A 19,998-nucleotide genomic window follows, 5' to 3' on the forward strand; every position below is an offset into this window, starting at 1 on the left:
AATTATGTTTGTATTGCTGAAATATAAAGCAAAAAGATAACAAAGGGAAAAACTCCAGACAATTTTTTTTTCAGAACAAAAGAAACGTAATTTTTTAATGATTTTTTTTTTATATAAGATGAAATAAAAAGATTATAATTATGATATTTTATATTTATGCATTCGTATAGGACCATACTAGTATGGCAAGAAGCAAAAATTTGAGTAATTCTTAACTAAAACCACATTTAAGCTTGATACTGAGGAGAGCCCTTATTTCACTGGAATAACAAGACATTGCCTTATAATAATTTAAGGCATAATTGAAGATAAAATGTGCCCATTTTAACCAAACGTTGCTCTGAATATCATATATACTTCCACACAATCAAACAGACACCCCAATTAGTATAATGGCAAGCATTTCATTGTGGGTCAGAAGAAGACTAACAATACACCAGCCACCCTTAGGTTTCAAGTATTTAATGAGATTTTCATCTAATGTAAACAACCTTTGCAATCTAATTTAGGATGATATTTTATGTGAACATTCTTTGATGATTCAAGGATCTGGGCTGAGAAATAACAAAACTGTACAACAAATCAGTATTTCACTTCATGCAACCTAGACTACAATGGTCTAAGTAATATAACTATACAACAAGTCAGTATTTCACTTCATGCAACCTAGACTACAATGGTCTAAGTAATATAACTATACAACAAGTCAGTATTTCACTTCATGCAACCTAGACTACAATGGTCTAAGTAATATAACTATACAACAAGTCAGTATTTCACTTCATGCAACCTAGCCTAAAAGTAATATAACTGCACTACAAGTCAGTATTGCACTTCGTGCAACCCAGCAAAAAAAGGCTCCACAAAAAAACTTGTACATTCAATTTATTGCATAACAACCTAAATTGCCCGTTATAAAAGCTTGAACATTAACAAGTGTTTCCTAAGATATAAAATTAGAAAAAAGTACCAAGTTACAGGAAGTAAGAATAATTCTGGGTATGAGACTTTAGTGATTTATACCACTATCTCTGTTCACTAAATATCCAAAAGATGAAAATCATTCGGAAAACAATTAAATCAGGAAGAATTGTCGCCAATTACTGAGCAACAACATGTGTCTAATGGCTTAACGGAGGGTTTAAAGAGATAATATAAGGAAGTTATTACAAAAGACAGCAGATGATACACTCTTTGTGCGCAGTACAGTTTAAGGTCAGTTAGACCGTGTTTTGATTGTCACGTACTCTTGGTGAAAATCATTTAGAGTCTGAATATCTAATGATCTATGTGGATTTAGGAACCAATGCTTTCAAATTTTTATTGATAAATATAATTCAGGAATCTACTGTAAATTCAGTATTGGTTGGGAGAATTTATTATTGGGATTTTGAATTTACCAAACAAAATTTGAAATTAAATATTTAGTTGTTGTGCCAATGTGATTGAATTTTAGAAAAAGCTAAATACACATTAATGTAACAGATATCAGAATTCTTATTATTATTGCAATTCTCTTCCAGTCGTATTATTCACATTAATGAAAATCTCTCAATATTTTTTTTTATTTAAAGTAGTTCTTAAAAATCAATCTCAATAAATGTTTTGCTGAAAAGGGAAACAACTCATGCTTTCATCAATACAACGTGACAGAAAATTGTGCTAAGTATGCTCAATTCCCTAAAGGTTATCTTTCCTAATTAGTTCCATCAATAACATGATTTCTAGAGAAACAGACCCGAATCAAATGACAGATCTCGATTACAATAAAATACCACAAGGAGACCAGAAGATGAAACTCAATAACCACTTCTTAGAAAGCAATGATGCAAAAATCATTATTCTTCTTTTGATGGTTTGTATCTAATATATAAGTTTTAATGCTCTTTCATCGTAGAACTGATAGAGAATTTCACTTGATCATTCTTGACAAGGACATGGTTGTAATGAATATAACTGTGTATAAATCTCAGGCTTGTTACATTTGTTATACTGGTGATCAAATATTCTTCAAAATATCAAACGACCAAATTGTTCAATCATTGAAGTCAAACATTCATTTTGAAGAACATTATTTCAACAATGTGTTCAAATGTTTTCAGAAATAGATATTAGGTGAAATTTGAATAAAGTTGAAGGAGATTTTTAATCCATTATTTTAAATTGGTACTTGATCTGATTTGCACTTAAAACAAGAAAAAAAAGTGTAGGGGTAAAACTGGATCCCTTTTTATATTGATAATGATTTCAGAGGCATGTTTTTAAATGCCTTATGGTCATAAATATAAAAACGTTTTTCACGAAATGTTTAAGTATAATTTTTAAAACTTTCATCTCGAATATGCCATTTTGCACATAAGATTTTGTTCCTTGTAAATTTCTAAATTTATGACAATTCAAGGATACAATTACAGGAATAACAAATTCCCTAATTGCAAGACTATTTAGAAAGTCTGACAATCTGATAGATACATTTACATTTTATTTACTTTGTACTTAAAGAAACGGCTTGCAATCAAGTCTGTTTTCCACTTTCAAATTACATTAAGAAGGAATAAACATATATTGTCACATTTGTCTGCAATCTACGAAAACTTGGTAATTCAATTTACGCTTTTCTACGTATATTCATGACAGTCAATTACCCAATGTATACAATGTCCATTTACCAAGAATGGCCACGTAGTCTATTTATCTCACAAATAAATTGTCATTTGTATGATCAATTTACATCATTTTATTAAATTTGTGTTTCCATAGCAACATACAGGAAACTCATAATTTTTACCAAAAGAGACGACACATTTCTGAAGACCATTATTTGCATCTATCTGCCATAGAATGCAAATGTGATTTCTAAACCAATATTTAGAGACAAGGTTCTCTTCCGTTGCATTATATGGACTATAAAATTACGGCATCGTACAGTAATTGCATTTCACAGAAAGTATCTGAAGCATTCCTAAGAGCTTTCCACGATAAAATTGAAGGAGATTAAGCTAGGGTAAATGTTTCACAATTCATTACCATATTAGATCCCACAGAAACTTATCGTAACGAAAAATACAAAAATAGTGTGAAAGGTTCTATTGAAAAGATTTCAATATTACAGAAATAAATCTTTTGTTATGTAACTCTTAAATTCCTTCACTTTGAAAATTTACATTCTGAGAGGCAATAATGGGAAGTAAAATTTAAATTTTAAATTGTTCATTAGATTATGCAAGAAGATTCGTAGGGTGAATTATTGGCCAGGAAGTAAAATAGGGTAATAACATATGGGTAAAGTCAAATGTTCCTCCACCTCTCTACTCATTGGTAGGAGGGTGCATGCAGAGGGGAGAAAGTTCTGGTGACAGGGAGCAGTTTTGATATAGTTCATAAACTGTAAAATTATAGCAAAGAGTTAAATATTAACAAATGTAGTTTGTATGAAAATATGAATGGCTGAAATATGATATCATGTTACATTTACAGCACATTTCAGTGAGTATGTAGCTAATGGTAATATCTTTGGTTAGCTTGCTTGTTAGCTGAACCGTGAAGTCATTGTTAGGTTAGGTAAACTACCCTCCTTTAATAGTAGACTAGCCCAACAGATAACCAATCTATCTCTATGTAGGACTACGCTACTTTAAAAGGAGGGTAGTAAACCTAACCTCACAATGACTTCACGGTTCAGCTAACAAGCAAGCTAACCAAAGATATAACCATTAGCTACATACTAACTGAAATGTGCTGTAACAGTACAACAGTTTTCTGTCTTTTTCTTTTTGTTCCCACAATAATAAATTATAGATACATACAAGGATATGTTGACCTCCTAGCATATCACTCCTATAAGGCTTCGATATACTGGCTGAGAAATCATATAATGTTCTTTGGCTGGTCTCAAAATGTAGGTTATCAAGTAGTTATACTAAATTGTACTTTACTTCCTTGAGAAAAAGAACTATCTAAGGCTACACATGTTGACAGGAAGAAACTGAAGACCAAGAAATGAGCTCTTTATATACTATACCACTACCCAATTCACAACCAAAAATAATATAACCTCAGATTAGGTCAAATTTTTAAAGTCATATTTTAGCAAACTAACATTTCCATAAGGTGAGTCTTTCAAGAGAAATATAAAGAAGAAACAGTTTGTGTTACAAAGGGAGGTAATTATGAATGGCATACTTCAATTCAAATACAACTGAAAGAACACAATTGCACTACCATGACTACTGCAATTCTTTAATGAAAAGCTCAATAATAGAAAATAACCTACATGTACCTTCTTATTACTTAAATGATACCAACCACACATGTAAGACATTGCATGACTACATGAATGTAAGCTGTATATGGTAATATTTTATTAACAGTTCCTTAGTACTAGTGTTACTACCTAACCATCAGTATCTTCAAACTTGGTGTCCATTGAGCATATTAAGGACAACTTAAGGTGATGGCCATAGGCAGATCCAGGGGGCCCTTTCATGGGGAAAAATTGGTTGATTATATAGGAAATCACTGAAGCATGACTGGCATGCCCCCCTTTTATGAAACATTTTGGAACTGCCATTGATGGCCAAAAGTCATTTAGCTCATATTTTATAATGTTCCAACAACAGGTCTACTTCATTTTCAAAAGAAAGATGCAAACAAATTTTTCACTTTGTCTCAAAACTCAGATTTTAAAAGATGTACATTGAAATGATGGAATCAACATTAGTCCCAAAAAACTTTTGCAGTGTTAATGACTCTACTGCAATGTGTTCATGCCTATTGCAACTACTGATTCTGGTGTTTGGAGCTATACTTTTGTAAAGATGGCTGGTGCTAACAAAAAAATCCCTAATCAGCATCTCCAACACAAAATTGACAATAAATCTGCTAGTTGACCTAAAAATAACGTTTCCTCTGATGTTTTCAACCAGTAATTTAAATGTAGCAGTCAGATACAATGGTCCTATTGCTTTTTTTGCAATTCTAGGAACTCCTGGCTAGGGTCCTGTTAAGAACACAGCATTTGAGCTAAATCTAATACACAATTCTTCATTTAGTATACTTTTCTCTTGGGTCCATTTTACAGACAGAATGTGGAGTAAAAGATTCACTTTTAAATCAAGCCTCCAATGTGGATTGACTGACAATCTCTGGCTTGTTTTATAGGACATGTATCCATGTCATGTCTAGGAGTTTTTATGCTGGTGTTTAGTAAGTTTAATGCATAAAAATGTAAAGATAATAAGTACTTAGCATTAAATGACACAAAAACATTTGTCTTCTAAATGTAATTACAATGTAAGGATATAAAAGCAGTGATTTTTAAAGAAAGTTGTCCTAAAAATGTAGACATTAAAATAAGTTGACATAGTTTACGTTTGTTCAGTTCTGATGGTACCTACAATTAAATTCCAAGAAAATGGTAATCCAGGTTTATGAATGCTTTGTGACAAGTGAATGTCTATACTCGGTTATTTCAGTCAATTCTGAAACCTTTTAACAATCTGTCTGGCATGATTCATGTTAAAGGAAGGTAAAATCAATACAGTTAGTAATAATAAAATTCTTGCTTAAAGGGAGACAAATCACTTTTCTAAGGCAATATTAGACATTGAGTTATCCCCCTTTCACTGAACAGAACAAACATTTTAATAGGAAGTCTTGCTTCTTATAATTCCATTAAAACAGTAACTGTTGAAATGGTACTTAATTTGTGGTCATATATCAGAAGCATATAAAAGACTATAGAGAATGGAAGATCAAGAATAATATTAGCCCAATATACCTTAAGTTTAATAGCAATAGACCCTTCACAGTGACCACACCTTCTCTGTTTTGAAGTTACATTGAGTATGTCAGCTATATCATATCCATTTGACATCACCAACCTTATGCCCAAATTATGACTAAAAACAACATCATTTGCATAGCCTTGTTTACAAACACTTGATTCACACTAACTTCCTGCACGGTCAACATTAATTTTCATCCCTGTAGTGTATAGTGAAGATTCTTTTTTTTCCTTTCTTTTTATTAACCTAACTTTGATTCATCTTACAATAATATTTATAAAAAAAACATTATCTTCCAATCAAAGAAGCACAGAACTTCAGGGTTATCCAGAAAACTCTTCTCAAATGGACAGTCCTTGCTAATTAATTAATAGTTGACACATATTTATTCACTGAATTTACTTTATCTGGGTAGCAATAACCTTACAACCATGTAATTAATCAAACCAACCTTTAAGTCTATAATTTGAATAGTTCATCTGGGTATATTTACATTGTATTGCAACTCTGTGTCACATAAAACACTTAAACCTTTAACTTGTAACCTAGATGAGGAATCAGAGCAAGTAACCAGTGGACAGACACCTAGAGATTAAAACCCTATAATTCCCCTAAAAAATGTTACTGGAGTGTACATTCTATAGTGTTAGAAACATTAATCACTAGAACACAGAATAGAATTTGATAGTCTCTGAATATTCCTCTACTCTATCACTAATATCCAAAACAGCAACTTACCAATCTAGCAATGGTGTGTCCTTGTTTGAGACTCAGGATGAGTTACCTCCCTTTGAACATGAATACAGAAAATCAATGCATCAGTTCAATAATATAGGGATGTATAGTGAAAGAAAAACAAGATAAAGGTGGAGATTATTTCATGGAAGTTAGGTACTCTGAGCAGACAGAGTTGATGAACAATTTCCATCAAAACATTTTTAATCGTTATTTCATCACATTACGTAATTTGAAACTCCCACAACAGTATTGATGTACATCGATGTTTTGGACTAATTATCACGTTCATGAATTGTTTATACCTATATGATAATGTATACACATCATTATAATAACAGTGAATTTTATATTAAATATTCATCAAATAAATGAAAGTAATCATTAAAATTGTTGATATAAATATAGTTTATATTTTATCGTACGTGATGATACATTCTAATTGATATAAATAATTTTAAATCCTTCTGAGTTTTTTGATTTGTTAGAAAATATAAGTATTTGTGTAGCATTTAAAATATGTCTGTCATAACAATTTCATAAGACTACTCTATGAGCTTTAATTTAAGTTTATCCATTTAAAAGCTTGTTGCCAAATTGGCAAATTAGCCTTAAAACTTATACAAGTTCACTAAATCAACAAACATTTATTACTATCAAATAAACATACATATTACTATCAAATGAAATAAGCATTCTCTAAAATGACTTTTAGTCCACAAACTGTTCACATTTAAATTGTGAAAATAAACTAAAACAAGAGTTCAAGATTCAAGGTTTCAGTTGTGCCATTCAAAACATGGCACATGGTTGTAGTTTATATTTGTGTTTACACGATGTACACCATGACAACTTTGTGAAAATGCTATATGATGACTTACCTTTTTTTCTTTAATTCACCTTGAAAACTGTTTCCTAAACTTTAATTTATATATTGTAGGATACAGTAAAGGCAGATTATTAGTGTCAGCCTTTAATTAAATTGGTCTTACTGTGATATAGGGCCAATAAATCTCAGAAGATTCCAGCAAACTGACAATTAATCTGTTGAAAGCATTAAGAAATTCTAGAACAAACCTTGGCAAGCCAGAGGGCTGTCTAAACTAAAATTTTGTATAAGAAAATGTAAATGCATAGTTTTAAGTAATTTGACTTGTGTTTATTAATTACCTGTCTTATCAGAACAATATCTTCTATAACATAGGGATTACCAGTGGCGGATCCAGAACTTTTTGTAAGGGGGACCCCACTGACTGACCTAAGAGAGGGGGGCCTGCTCAAGTCACACTTCAGTGATTCCCTATATAATTAACCAAATTTTTTCCACGAAAGGGGGGACCCGGGCCTCCAGGGCCCCCACTGGATCTGCCTATGATTCGCATTAGACAGGATGGATCCCTATGAAATAAAAGCCTACTGAGAAACACCTTGATACAGGCTATCCTACATCAGCATTTGTTTTCCTCTTTTTGATAGTTGTCTCATTGGCAATTAAACCATATTTTCATATACATGTAGCTGTTGGTGTGCTGGTACTCACTTTCACATATAAATGATACACAACATGGAAACTTACTGTCAATAGGTGACTGTGCCATGGTACTTTGTAATGGGTGGTCTGTTAATCTTCTAAACTTCTGAATCTATTAAGACATCATCTGAAACATTAAATGATAAAATTTACATAAGAAGTCATAAAGTTTTAAAGAATTATCCCATCAAAATAGGTTTATTCCAATCATTTGATCTCTGTTCCTGTGTAATGCATTTGTAATGATTGGTAATTGTTATGTGAATCATAATATATAATAAACTTGCTAATTACTTTGGAAATCAATAAGCTTCCATTCATGTAGGAAGAAAGTTTCTGTAAGTATCCTATTAAATTGGTAACATCCAGCAAGTGTTTAGTATACAGAGGTTTTGAAAAGTTTCAAATTGGCCAAGACAATCCAAAACCTAAGGAATATCTGTTGTTGATAGTTGTGATTGATGAGAAGCTGAACCTAAATGGGGACCTTTACAGGTAGCTAGAATATCATGCTATCTACACTGTTAACACTCCTTCATTGTCCTTCAGTACACTTCAAGAACCAATTCAACTCAAAATGCCCTGCCATTTCAATTGAAGTCAAGATTAATTGATGATCATGTGCAACATCTCCAAAAAGACCATTTATACTGTTGGAAAATGTAGTGCAAATGTTGAACTCAATGATGACCTGAATATGCTTGAAATATATGCAAAATTTATTCTAAAAGAGTGATTTGTCTGAATAAGTAAAACTTTTAGTGATCTTAGATTAGTCTAATATTATGAAATTCAAATATTCAAATCAAAAGAGGGAGAACTTAACCCTGTCACATGTTCTTTTGCCCTTTCCAAAAGTCTGGAACTTCGTCAGTGTTTGCCCTTTGTCATATTTTAATGCCTTCATTTAATCAGTTGTTGATGGCAGATCTTTGTTAGTCTGTATTCAATATAAAGTACTGTAAACCAACTAATTTTCGTGAGCGATTTATTTTCGCGAGTAGAAAAATATTGCTAAGTTAAATCGTCGCAAATATGGAAAACTTGGATCTTTCATTATTTGACAACATCAAGTTAATTAGAAAATTGCGAAATTAAATTGCTGCGAAATGGACTCGAAAGGGCTAAACGCGAAATAAAGTATCCGCGAAAATAAGTTGGTTTACAGTATATCAGAGCAGTTTCCAAAAGACATATTTCACAGTCTATGTTGATTATGTTGCTTCAGATTATGTTCCTCTGGATGTATTTTTGGTTATTTGTCTCTCTCATATGTATAAACCAAATAGTTTTTTATTCGTATATAATAAACTTCTTCCCAATTTAATCAAAATCAGTTGTCTGTTGACAAAGATTTACTGATGTTGTGACACTTGATCAACACCTGGATGAATTAACAGACAAACAGCTAACTGTAGTGTCCCTTTATGGATTAACAAATATAGAAATTGGTCACTTGTTCTAAAATATGGTTAAGACATCAGGGAGAATATAAACCAGAACATCCCACTCTTTTTCTAATCAAGCCAAACATGGTTTACAGATCTATTACAATACAAAATATTCATATACGTCAATAGTTCCTCTGGGATTTCTTTGCCTAAGCTTTTAGAATGGTAATAAAACATGGAATAATCTATTTAATTTGTGCATGTTATTGAAGATCAAAGTCAACATTGAATGTGAATTTTGCAGACACAAATCTCCTCTGTGCATCTAAAACATTTGATCTCTAAAAATTGTCTGATAATTTGCCTTGACATAACACTTATCTTTGGTGTAGAGGACAAAATATCTGATTTTCATTTAATAATCCAATATTTAAGTACAATTACATTACCAAAGAATTAAGACTAGGACATTTGTAAGTATGGTCTTCAGGAAACGATGATAGTCCGTCTGAAGGGGGCAATAATTGGCTGACCCGTGTTAAGAGAGAGCCATATTAAAGACAATCTTGTAGATTTTCGAAAAAAGAGTAGGTTAATGCCTCTACAAGGCAGCACCCACACCTGCAAAGTGGAAAGGGATAAGTTGCAAAACTTGTTTCCCAATCCACTATAAATAAATGTTTAAACTAGGACAATGTAGGAGGGCCTGAATTTGACATTATATTTCAAAGTTTGTCATACATCACCTTAGAAATAATTATGTTAAAAAGCGTTATATATATGCCAAGTTAAATCCACAACACATTATTTCTGCTGCCTGTTTTTTTTTTATTTTTGTCAATGGTGCAAGACTTGAAAGTGTCAATTTGAAAGTTTGGTTTTTTTTGCCTAATTTGCTGTTTTACTGCAATTTCCTGATACACCTTATCACTGTAATGTCTGCCATTACTGGACATCACAGAGGTTTCTGAAAATGTCTTTCATCATAATATTAAATATTTGACACAACAATGGAAAAGTGATTGTTGTATGGTAGTTGTCAATAGTTCAAGACCCACAGTCTCTGGTGTCAAGTGGCCCTGATTTCAAAATAGTAATAAGGTGAATGGGCCTCACTCTTGTTTACACCAAAACAGTTACAGTATAACAAAAATGTATGTGCATATCCTATGGCAAATAATAGACTTTCCAATAATGATCAGTTACAATTGAATAAAAAGATTCTAATCTTTACTTGAAGCAGTCTATTTCACTAGAGTTTGTAACTTGGTGTAAATTTCTCCTCCGAGAATTATATAATGATCGTTTCTCTGTTTTGAATGTGTGCATTTGTCTTAATTTATATATCAACTGGAATCTTTTCAATTTTGTAAAGTAATCCCCTTCAAAAAATCAATTTTGTATTCAATTTAATTATGGGCATATATCTCCCTTATCTCCTTAACAATATAATCTGTGTTACTGAGAACCAAAGATACCATGTATTGTAGTGGTATTAATAAAATGTATGAAGCCATTTACCTGAAGTAAGTAAAAATAATCATCTGTGATAACCATCATTCACATGATTTATACTTTTCTAAATTGTTTTAAATTTCAGGTGAGAATGAACTAAGAACCTAACTTCTATACATAATACATGTAATATATTGTTCTTAGTTCCTTGTTTTCCCCAACTAAAAAGTGAACCCCAAAATCTGCAGGACCTATTTGTTGTGCTTTTTGAAATACATGCACCAAAATTTTGTTTACAACCAATGTTATGACAATAAATTTTCAACTCTATAATATATATTCATACATTTATAAGTAGAATCCAATTACAGCTCTTGCCTACATAACCATTAAGTTCATTATTTTAATAATCATAAGCTTTTATTCTCCTTCACCTTTTTTTCAAAAATTAACTCCCTTATTTTAGTACATTTATGTTTTTTAAAACGAATTCTAAAGGTTAGAAAAACTGCTGTTAATTACATGGTTTACTGTGAATTGGGACGTTATCCAATGTATTATGAAAGACAAAGAAGACTGATTCAATTTTGGTTCAAATTATTAAATACTGATAACTGTATACTTAAAGCATGTTATGAAGATATGTTGGAGAGTTCATTTAAAAAACCCAATGACAAATCGAATTGGGCTTGTTCAGTCAAAGATATATTATGTAGTTATGGTTTTCATGATGTATGGCTAAAACAAAGTGTAAATAATGTTGATATATTCATACATGAGCTAAAACAAAGAATGAAAGATACCTTTATTGCTGATGCTAATTCTTTTTTTAATAATTCATCAAAATGTATACTTTATAGATATATATATGACACAGATATACTGCAGTTTTATTTAGATAGACCTGTTAATCAAATATATAAACCTTTTATATGTAAATATCGTATCTCCGCACATAGCCTCAATATAGAAACAGGCAGATATTACAATGTAGATAGAGAAAATAGATTTTGTACTATGTGCACTAACAATATTGTAGAAGATGAATACCATGTTATTCTAGAATGTAATAGATATAGTGATGTAAGAAAACTATACATTAAGAAATATTATTGGCAATATCCATCCACTTTTAAACTTATACAGTTGTTATCAGTTCACAATGTAAAAGAACTTAATAATTTAGGTAAATTTTTGTTTAATATTGAAAAAATTCGTAATATGTAGTTGTATTATTTATTTATCATATGAATTTTTGTCTCATTCTCCGCCATGCATGTATTGTGTATAATTGTTGTATTTATATTTCACTGATGCATTCAAAAAATATTGTAAAATTGTATATTCTATAAGCTGTATTACTTCTGAATAAAGTATTATTATTATTTTAATCATTTCTTCTTGTTATTCATGAAATAAATGACTGATTATTCAGATGTAGTCTTTCATGAAAAAATGCTGGACTATTTCTTTATAATACCACTATTGACTATATATTCTAGAGGGTTACCAAACATTAATTTCAAACATAATATCACATAATGAATACATTTTTACTGAATCCACACTCGAAAATCCACAAAGGACATGACAAACTAAGAGGTGCTAATTCACCTTATTCATCAATTCATTCTATAAAACTAATTGTTAAATATTACTGAAAAATATCTAAATCCTTAATCTCAAAATCTAATCTTGACAAAAATAGTAAAACCTGTCATAAAGAATTCTTTAAAAATGCACAGAACTCTACATAACAAAATAATTTAAAATATCTTTGACATAGAAATAAATATTAATTCATCAAAGGGAGATAATTATCATGACAAATATTGCTTATGAAAATTCACTAGTGATATTCTCTCCTTTGTATGTCCATACCAGGGTACACCTTTGTAAAACACTTATAAAATATATCAATTATAATGTGTACATTATGACAAAATAGTAAACTGTTTGAATGTAAATATATAACAATAACATAGTTTCCTACAGGAGGTTTTGACATGATATAATATGCTGCATCAAAATGATGATACAGATGGATTATTTTCTACCCTATGGCAAGACATATGTTTTGTTGTCTTACATCTTACTTTTTATTCATTCTTTATAATCAATTCATATCATCTAAACTTTTATATTGGATTATTATTTTTCCCCTGTAAACATTTTTTAAGTATGCATCTGCATAACACAGATTATGATACATGTGTTATGTCCAATCACAAACATTCCTTGGACACCAAAATGTAAATTTATATAAACCTAATGATTCCTTATGAATATCTATAGCTATCTATAATTGAGTGCTAGTAAAACCAACAACATAGAATTATCTCATGTTTCTTTTAAATTTGTGATGAAGTACATGTGAAACATGTTCTTAATAAAAGGATTATTCTAATGTTTACTTATTACAATATTTTATAATGATCAGGAGGAGTAATCAAAGAGCTGAATAGCTCTGAGGGGAAAGACGGCCCTTGTTTCTATTTAATTATGTTTTTGGAAAAGGGGGGGTATCTTTTGATAGTTTTCATATGAAGAATGAAAAAGAGAACAGCTAGAACATGTAGAAAGGTTGACAATATTGAAATCAATTGTTGTTTATGTAATTTCATTTCCTTAGTTTAGGATTCAATTTGGACCAATGGAAGAGATCTGCATCTTCTAAATCTAAACATTTGATTAAAGTTGATAGCTAATTATCTAAAACAACTGAATTCTGTAATTTCACAACAACTACAATATTTTTTGAAATCTTGATTGTGTACCACTGAACTGCAGGCTAGGGCCATTTTCCATTTTTTGTGACAGTACTCTTGGATTTTTAATTTTTTTCTTTAGAAAGTGTGAACTGAAAAATCTATTCAGTTTTAAATTTCCATTGTTAAAGTTCCGAGTTACAACTCTTATCACAGGGAAACAGGTACTAATAAAACCAGATGCTTCACAGGGCGTAGCTTTATACAACCCCAGAGGTTGAACCCTGAACGGTTGGGGCAAGTATGGACACAACATTCAAGCTGGATTCAGCTCTAAATTTGGATTGTGATTAAATAGTTGACACAGCATAGGTTTCTGACACAGAATGAATGTGTTCTAATGAACTTAAAATTTTTGTTTTCTCTTAGAGCAATTCACTATGCTGTTCAATATTAATCCTCTCAAAAAAATGTTTGAAGAAATTTTCTTTTTATTTATGAAATTTCAAATGAGAACCAGATGCTTCGCAGGGCGTAGCTTTATACGACCGCAGAGGTTGAACCCTGAACGGTTGGGGCAAGTATGGACACAACATTCAAGCTGGATTCAGCTCTAAATTTGGATTGTGATTAAATAGTTGACACAGCATAGGTTTCTGACACAGAATGAATGTGTTCTAATGAACTTAAAATTTTTGTTTTCTCTTAGAGCAATTCACTATGCTGTTCAATATTAATCCTCTCAAAAAATGTTTGAAGAAATTTTCTTTTTATTTATGATATTTCAAATGAGAAAAATTGAACCCAATTTTTTAATCACATCCCCCTTTCCCTTATTCCAAAACTAATCTCAATTAAAATATTCTAATGGAGTTTGCAACAATAACTACTCATTTAAATACATCATAAAATATTAAGATGTAAAAAAACTGCTTGTTATCACTGAATGGTAAAGATTATTTAAATTTATCAGTTGGTAGTAAAAAGTGAATATACATTGTATATTGTATATAACAAAGATTTAAGTTGATTCTGGACAAAGAAAGATAACTCCAATTAAAAAAAAATCTTGCAATAAGATATTTCTTGCTTACTATTTTGGACAAAGAAAGATAACTCTAATTAAAAAAAAAATTGCTATTTCACAATATTGTGAAATTAGGTATTTCTTGCCATTGCACAATACTGTGCAATTGAAAAGACTTGCTATTCCACAATACTTAATATAATAATTTTAGATCCTGATTTGGACCAACTTGAAAACAGGGCCCATAATCAAAAATCTAAGTACATGTTTAGATTCAGCAAATCAAAGAGGCCCAAGAATTTAATTTTTGTTAAAATCAAGCTTAGTTTAATTTTGGACTCTTTGGACCTTAATGTAGGCCAATTTGAAAACGGGACCAAAAATGAAGAATCTACATACACAGTTAGATTTGGCATATCAAAGAACCCCATTTTTTCAATTTTTGATGAAATCAAAAAAGTTTAATTTTGGACCCCGATTTGGGCCAACTTGAAAACTGGGCTCGTAATAAAAAATCTAAGTTCATTTTTAGATTCAGCATATCAAAGAACCCCAAGGATTCAATTTTTGTTAAAATCAAACTAAGTTTAATTTTGGACCCTTTGGACCTTAATGTAGACCAATTTGAAAACGGGACCAAAAATTAAGAATCTACATACACAGATAGATTCTGCATATCAAAGAACCCGAATTATTCAATTTTGATGAAATCAAACAAAGTTTAATTTTGGACCCTTTGGGCCCCTTTTTCTTAACTGTTGGGACCAAAACTCCCAAAATCAATACCAACCTTCCTTTTATGGTCATTAACCTTGTGTTTAAATTTCATAGATTTCTATTTACTTATACTAACGTTATGGTGCGAAAACCAAGAAAAATGCTTATTTGGGTCCCTTTTTGGCCCCTAATTCCTAAACTGTTGGGACCTAAACTCCCAAAATCAATACCAATCTTCCTTTTGTGGTCATAAACATTATGTTTAAATTTCATTGATTTCTATTAACTTAAACTAAAGTTATTGTGCGAAAACCCAGAATAATGCTTATTTGGGCCCTTTTTTGGCCCCTAATTCCTAAACTGTTGAAACCAAAACTACCAAAATCAGTCCCAACCTTTCTTTTGTGATCATCAACCTTGTGTCAAAATTTCATAGATTTCTATTAACTTAAACTAAAGTTATAGTGCGAAAACCAAGAAAATGCTTATTTGGGCCCTTTTTGGCCCCTAATTCCTAAAATATTGGGACCAAAACTCCCAAAATCAATACCAACCTTCCTTTTATGGTCATAAACCTTGTGTTAAAATTTCATAGATTTCTATTCACTTTTACTAAAGTTAGAGTGCGAAAACTAAAAGTATTCGGACGACGACGACGACGACGACGACGCCAACGTGATAGCAATATACGACGAGAGCGGTCGTATAAAAATTGAACCCAATTTTTTAATCACATCCCCCTTTCCCTTATTCCAAAACTAATCTCAATTAAAATATTCTAATGGAGTTTGCAACAATAACTACTCATTTAAATACATCATAAAATATTAAGATGTAAAAAAACTGCTTGTTATCACTGAATGGTAAAGATTATTTAAATTTATCAGTTGGTAGTAAAAAGTGAATATACATTGTATATTATATATAATAAAGATTTAAGTTGATTCTGGACAAAGAAAGATAACTCCAATTAAAAAAAAAATCTTGCAATAAGATATTTCTTACTTACTATTTTGGACAAAGAAAGATAACTCTAATTAAAAAAAAATTTGCTATTTCACAATATTGTAAATTAGATATTTCTTGCCATTGCACAATACTGTGCAATTGAAAAGACTTGCTATTGCACAATACTTAATATAATAATTTTAGATCCTGATTTGGACCAACTTGAAAACTGGGCCCATAATCAAAAATCTAAGTACATGTTTAGATTCAGCATATCAAAGAGGCCCAAGAATTTAATTTTTGATAAAATCAAACTTAGTTTAATTTTGGACCCTTTGGACCTTAATGTAGGCCAATTTGAAAACGGGACCAAAAATGAAGAATCTACATACACAGTTAGATTTGGCATATCAAAGAACCCCATTTATTCAATTTTGATGAAATCAAAAAAGTTTAATTTTGGACCCAGATTTGGACCAACTTGAAAACTGGGCCAATAATCAAGAATCTAAGTACATTTTTAGATTCAACATATCAAAGAACCCAACCGATTCATTTTTTGTCAAAATCAAACTTAATTTAAATTTGGACCCTTTGGACTTAATGTAGACCAATTTGAAAACGGGACCAAAATTGAAGAATCTACATACACAGTTAGATTCGGCATATCAAAGAACCCCAATTATTCAATTTTGATGAAATCAAACAAAGTTTAATTTTGGACCCTTTGGGCCCCTTTTTCCTAAACTGTTGGGACCAAAACTCCCAAAATCAATACCAACCTTCCTTTTATGGTCATTAACCTTGTGTTTAAATTTCATAGATTTCTATTTATTTATACTAATGTTATGGTGCGAAAACCAAGAAAAATGCTTATTTGGGTCCTTTTTTGGCCCCTAATTCCTAAACTGTTGGGACCTTAACTCCCAAAATCAATACCAATCTTCCTTTTGTGGTCATAAACATTATGTTTAAATTTCATTGATTTCTATTCACTTAAACCTAAGTTATTGTGCGAAAACCAAGAATAATGCTTATTTGGGCCCTTTTTTGGCCCCTAATTCCTAAACTGTTGAAACCAAAACTCCCAAAATCAATCCCAACCTTTCTTTTGTGGTCATCAACCTTGTGTCAAAATTTCATAGATTTCTATTAACTTAAACTAAAGTTATAGTGCGAAAACCAAGAAAATGCTTATTTGGGCCCCTTTTGGCCCCTAATTCCTAAAATGATGGGACCAAAACTCCCAAAATCAATACCAGCCTTCCTTTTATGGTCATAAACCTTGTGTTAAAATTTCATAGATTTCTATTCACTTTTACTAAAGTTAGAGTGCGAAAACTAAAAGTATTCGGACGACGACGACGACGACGACGACGCCAAGGTGATAGCAATATACGACGAAATTTTTTTTCAAAATTTGCGGTCGTATAAAAATTGAACCCAATTTTTTAATCACATCCCCCTTTCCCTTATTCCAAAACTAATCTCAATTAAAATATTCTAATGGAGTTTGCAACAATAACTACTCATTTAAATACATCATAGAATATTAAGATGTAAAAAAACTGCTTGTTATCACTGAATGGTAAAGATTATTTAAATTTATCAGTTGGTAGTAAAAAGTGAATATACATTGTATATTATATATAATAAAGATTTAAGTTGATTCTGGACAAAGAAAGATAACTCCAATTAAAAAAAAATCTTGCAATAAGATATTTCTTACTTACTATTTTGGACAAAGAAAGATAACTCTAATTAAAAAAAAATTTGCTATTTCACAATATTGTAAATTAGATATTTCTTGCCATTGCACAATACTGTGCAATTGAAAAGACTTGCTATTGCACAATACTTAATATAATAATTTTAGATCCTGATTTGGACCAACTTGAAAACTGGGCCCATAATCAAAAATCTAAGTACATGTTTAGATTCAGCATATCAAAGAGGCCCAAGAATTTAATTTTTGATAAAATCAAACTTAGTTTAATTTTGGACCCTTTGGACCTTAATGTAGGCCAATTTGAAAACGGGACCAAAAATGAAGAATCTACATACACAGTTAGATTTGGCATATCAAAGAACCCCATTTATTCAATTTTGATGAAATCAAAAAAGTTTAATTTTGGACCCAGATTTGGACCAACTTGAAAACTGGGCCAATAATCAAGAATCTAAGTACATTTTTAGATTCAACATATCAAAGAACCCAACCGATTCATTTTTTGTCAAAATCAAACTTAATTTAAATTTGGACCCTTTGGACTTAATGTAGACCAATTTGAAAACGGGACCAAAATTGAAGAATCTACATACACAGTTAGATTCGGCATATCAAAGAACCCCAATTATTCAATTTTGATGAAATCAAACAAAGTTTAATTTTGGACCCTTTGGGCCCCTTTTTCCTAAACTGTTGGGACCAAAACTCCCAAAATCAATACCAACCTTCCTTTTATGGTCATTAACCTTGTGTTTAAATTTCATAGATTTCTATTTACTTATACTAATGTTATGGTGCGAAAACCAAGAAAAATGCTTATTTGGGTCCTTTTTTGGCCCCTAATTCCTAAACTGTTGGGACCTTAACTCCCAAAATCAATACCAATCTTCCTTTTGTGGTCATAAACATTATGTTTAAATTTCATTGATTTCTATTCACTTAAACCTAAGTTATTGTGCGAAAACCAAGAATAATGCTTATTTGGGCCCTTTTTTGGCCCCTAATTCCTAAACTGTTGAAACCAAAACTCCCAAAATCAATCCCAACCTTTCTTTTGTGGTCATCAACCTTGTGTCAAAATTTCATAGATTTCTATTAACTTAAACTAAAGTTATAGTGCGAAAACCAAGAAAATGCTTATTTGGGCCCTTTTTGGCCCCTAATTCCTAAAATGATGGGACCAAAACTCCCAAAATCAATACCAGCCTTCCTTTTATGGTCATAAACCTTGTGTTAAAATTTCATAGATTTCTATTCACTTTTACTAAAGTTAGAGTGCGAAAACTAAAAGTATTCGGACAACGACGACGCCAACGTGATAGCAATATACGACGAAAATTTTTTCAAAATTTGCGGTCGTATAAAAACAATATGAGTGATGTAAAATGTGTGAAGCTTGTTTCCAAATCTTAATTTTGAAATATTTGTAAATAATAAATATGTTTAAACTACAAAATGCAAATTTTTATTATTATTTTTTTTACTATTACAATGATTATGTAGGTACACAAAAATTTAGTTTTAATAGAAGACTACTAATCCAATAAAATGTCACATTTGAAGTGTTTAAATACATTTACTTTTATTTCAGTGGATAATTTCTCATCAATTGAGGTGCTCCTGAATTGGAAAAAGATTCTCAGAATTTTTACAGAAAAAAATGGTCTCACCAATTAGCGACAAGAAGCGACTAGAGGAATATTTTTTTTCTTGGCGCTAAATAGTCTTCTTGACGCCTCTTGTCGCTTTTTGACGCTTCTTGTCTCTAATTAATGAGACCCGAAAAAAATAATAAAATCGTTTCTTTCCCCTGTCTCATGTAACCCCACGATCTTTGTTTGTTTTGAGAGTTGTTGACCTACAAATTAAAGTATTGTATGTTGATGTTAAAGAAATCATCTACAGTAAACAATATTATGTTTAGATTTAACAAATACAAATTTGTAATTAGTGCACGATCTCTAAGAATGA

General features: G+C 30.9%; 1 protein-coding gene across 2 annotated transcripts in view; it reads right to left on the reverse strand.

Moving 5' to 3' along the window:
- LOC134697153 (protein Fe65 homolog) overlaps nt 1–19,998 on the reverse strand; it is a 92,553-nt gene that overhangs the window by 60,289 nt on the left and 12,266 nt on the right. The window contains exon 3 of one of the 2 annotated variants that reach the window (XM_063559218.1): nt 8,098–8,179. In XM_063559218.1, coding sequence (XP_063415288.1) covers nt 8,098–8,119 — 22 coding nt within the window. In that variant the 5' untranslated portion in view covers nt 8,120–8,179. Of the gene's footprint in view, nt 1–5,396; nt 5,515–8,097; nt 8,180–19,998 lie in introns of those variants that run through there. The other variant, XM_063559220.1, reaches the window with a different exon arrangement.

The sequence above is a fragment of the Mytilus trossulus genome, chromosome 14 (assembly GCF_036588685.1).
Source record: "Mytilus trossulus isolate FHL-02 chromosome 14, PNRI_Mtr1.1.1.hap1, whole genome shotgun sequence".
NCBI classification, from domain to species: Eukaryota; Metazoa; Mollusca; class Bivalvia; order Mytilida; family Mytilidae; genus Mytilus; species Mytilus trossulus.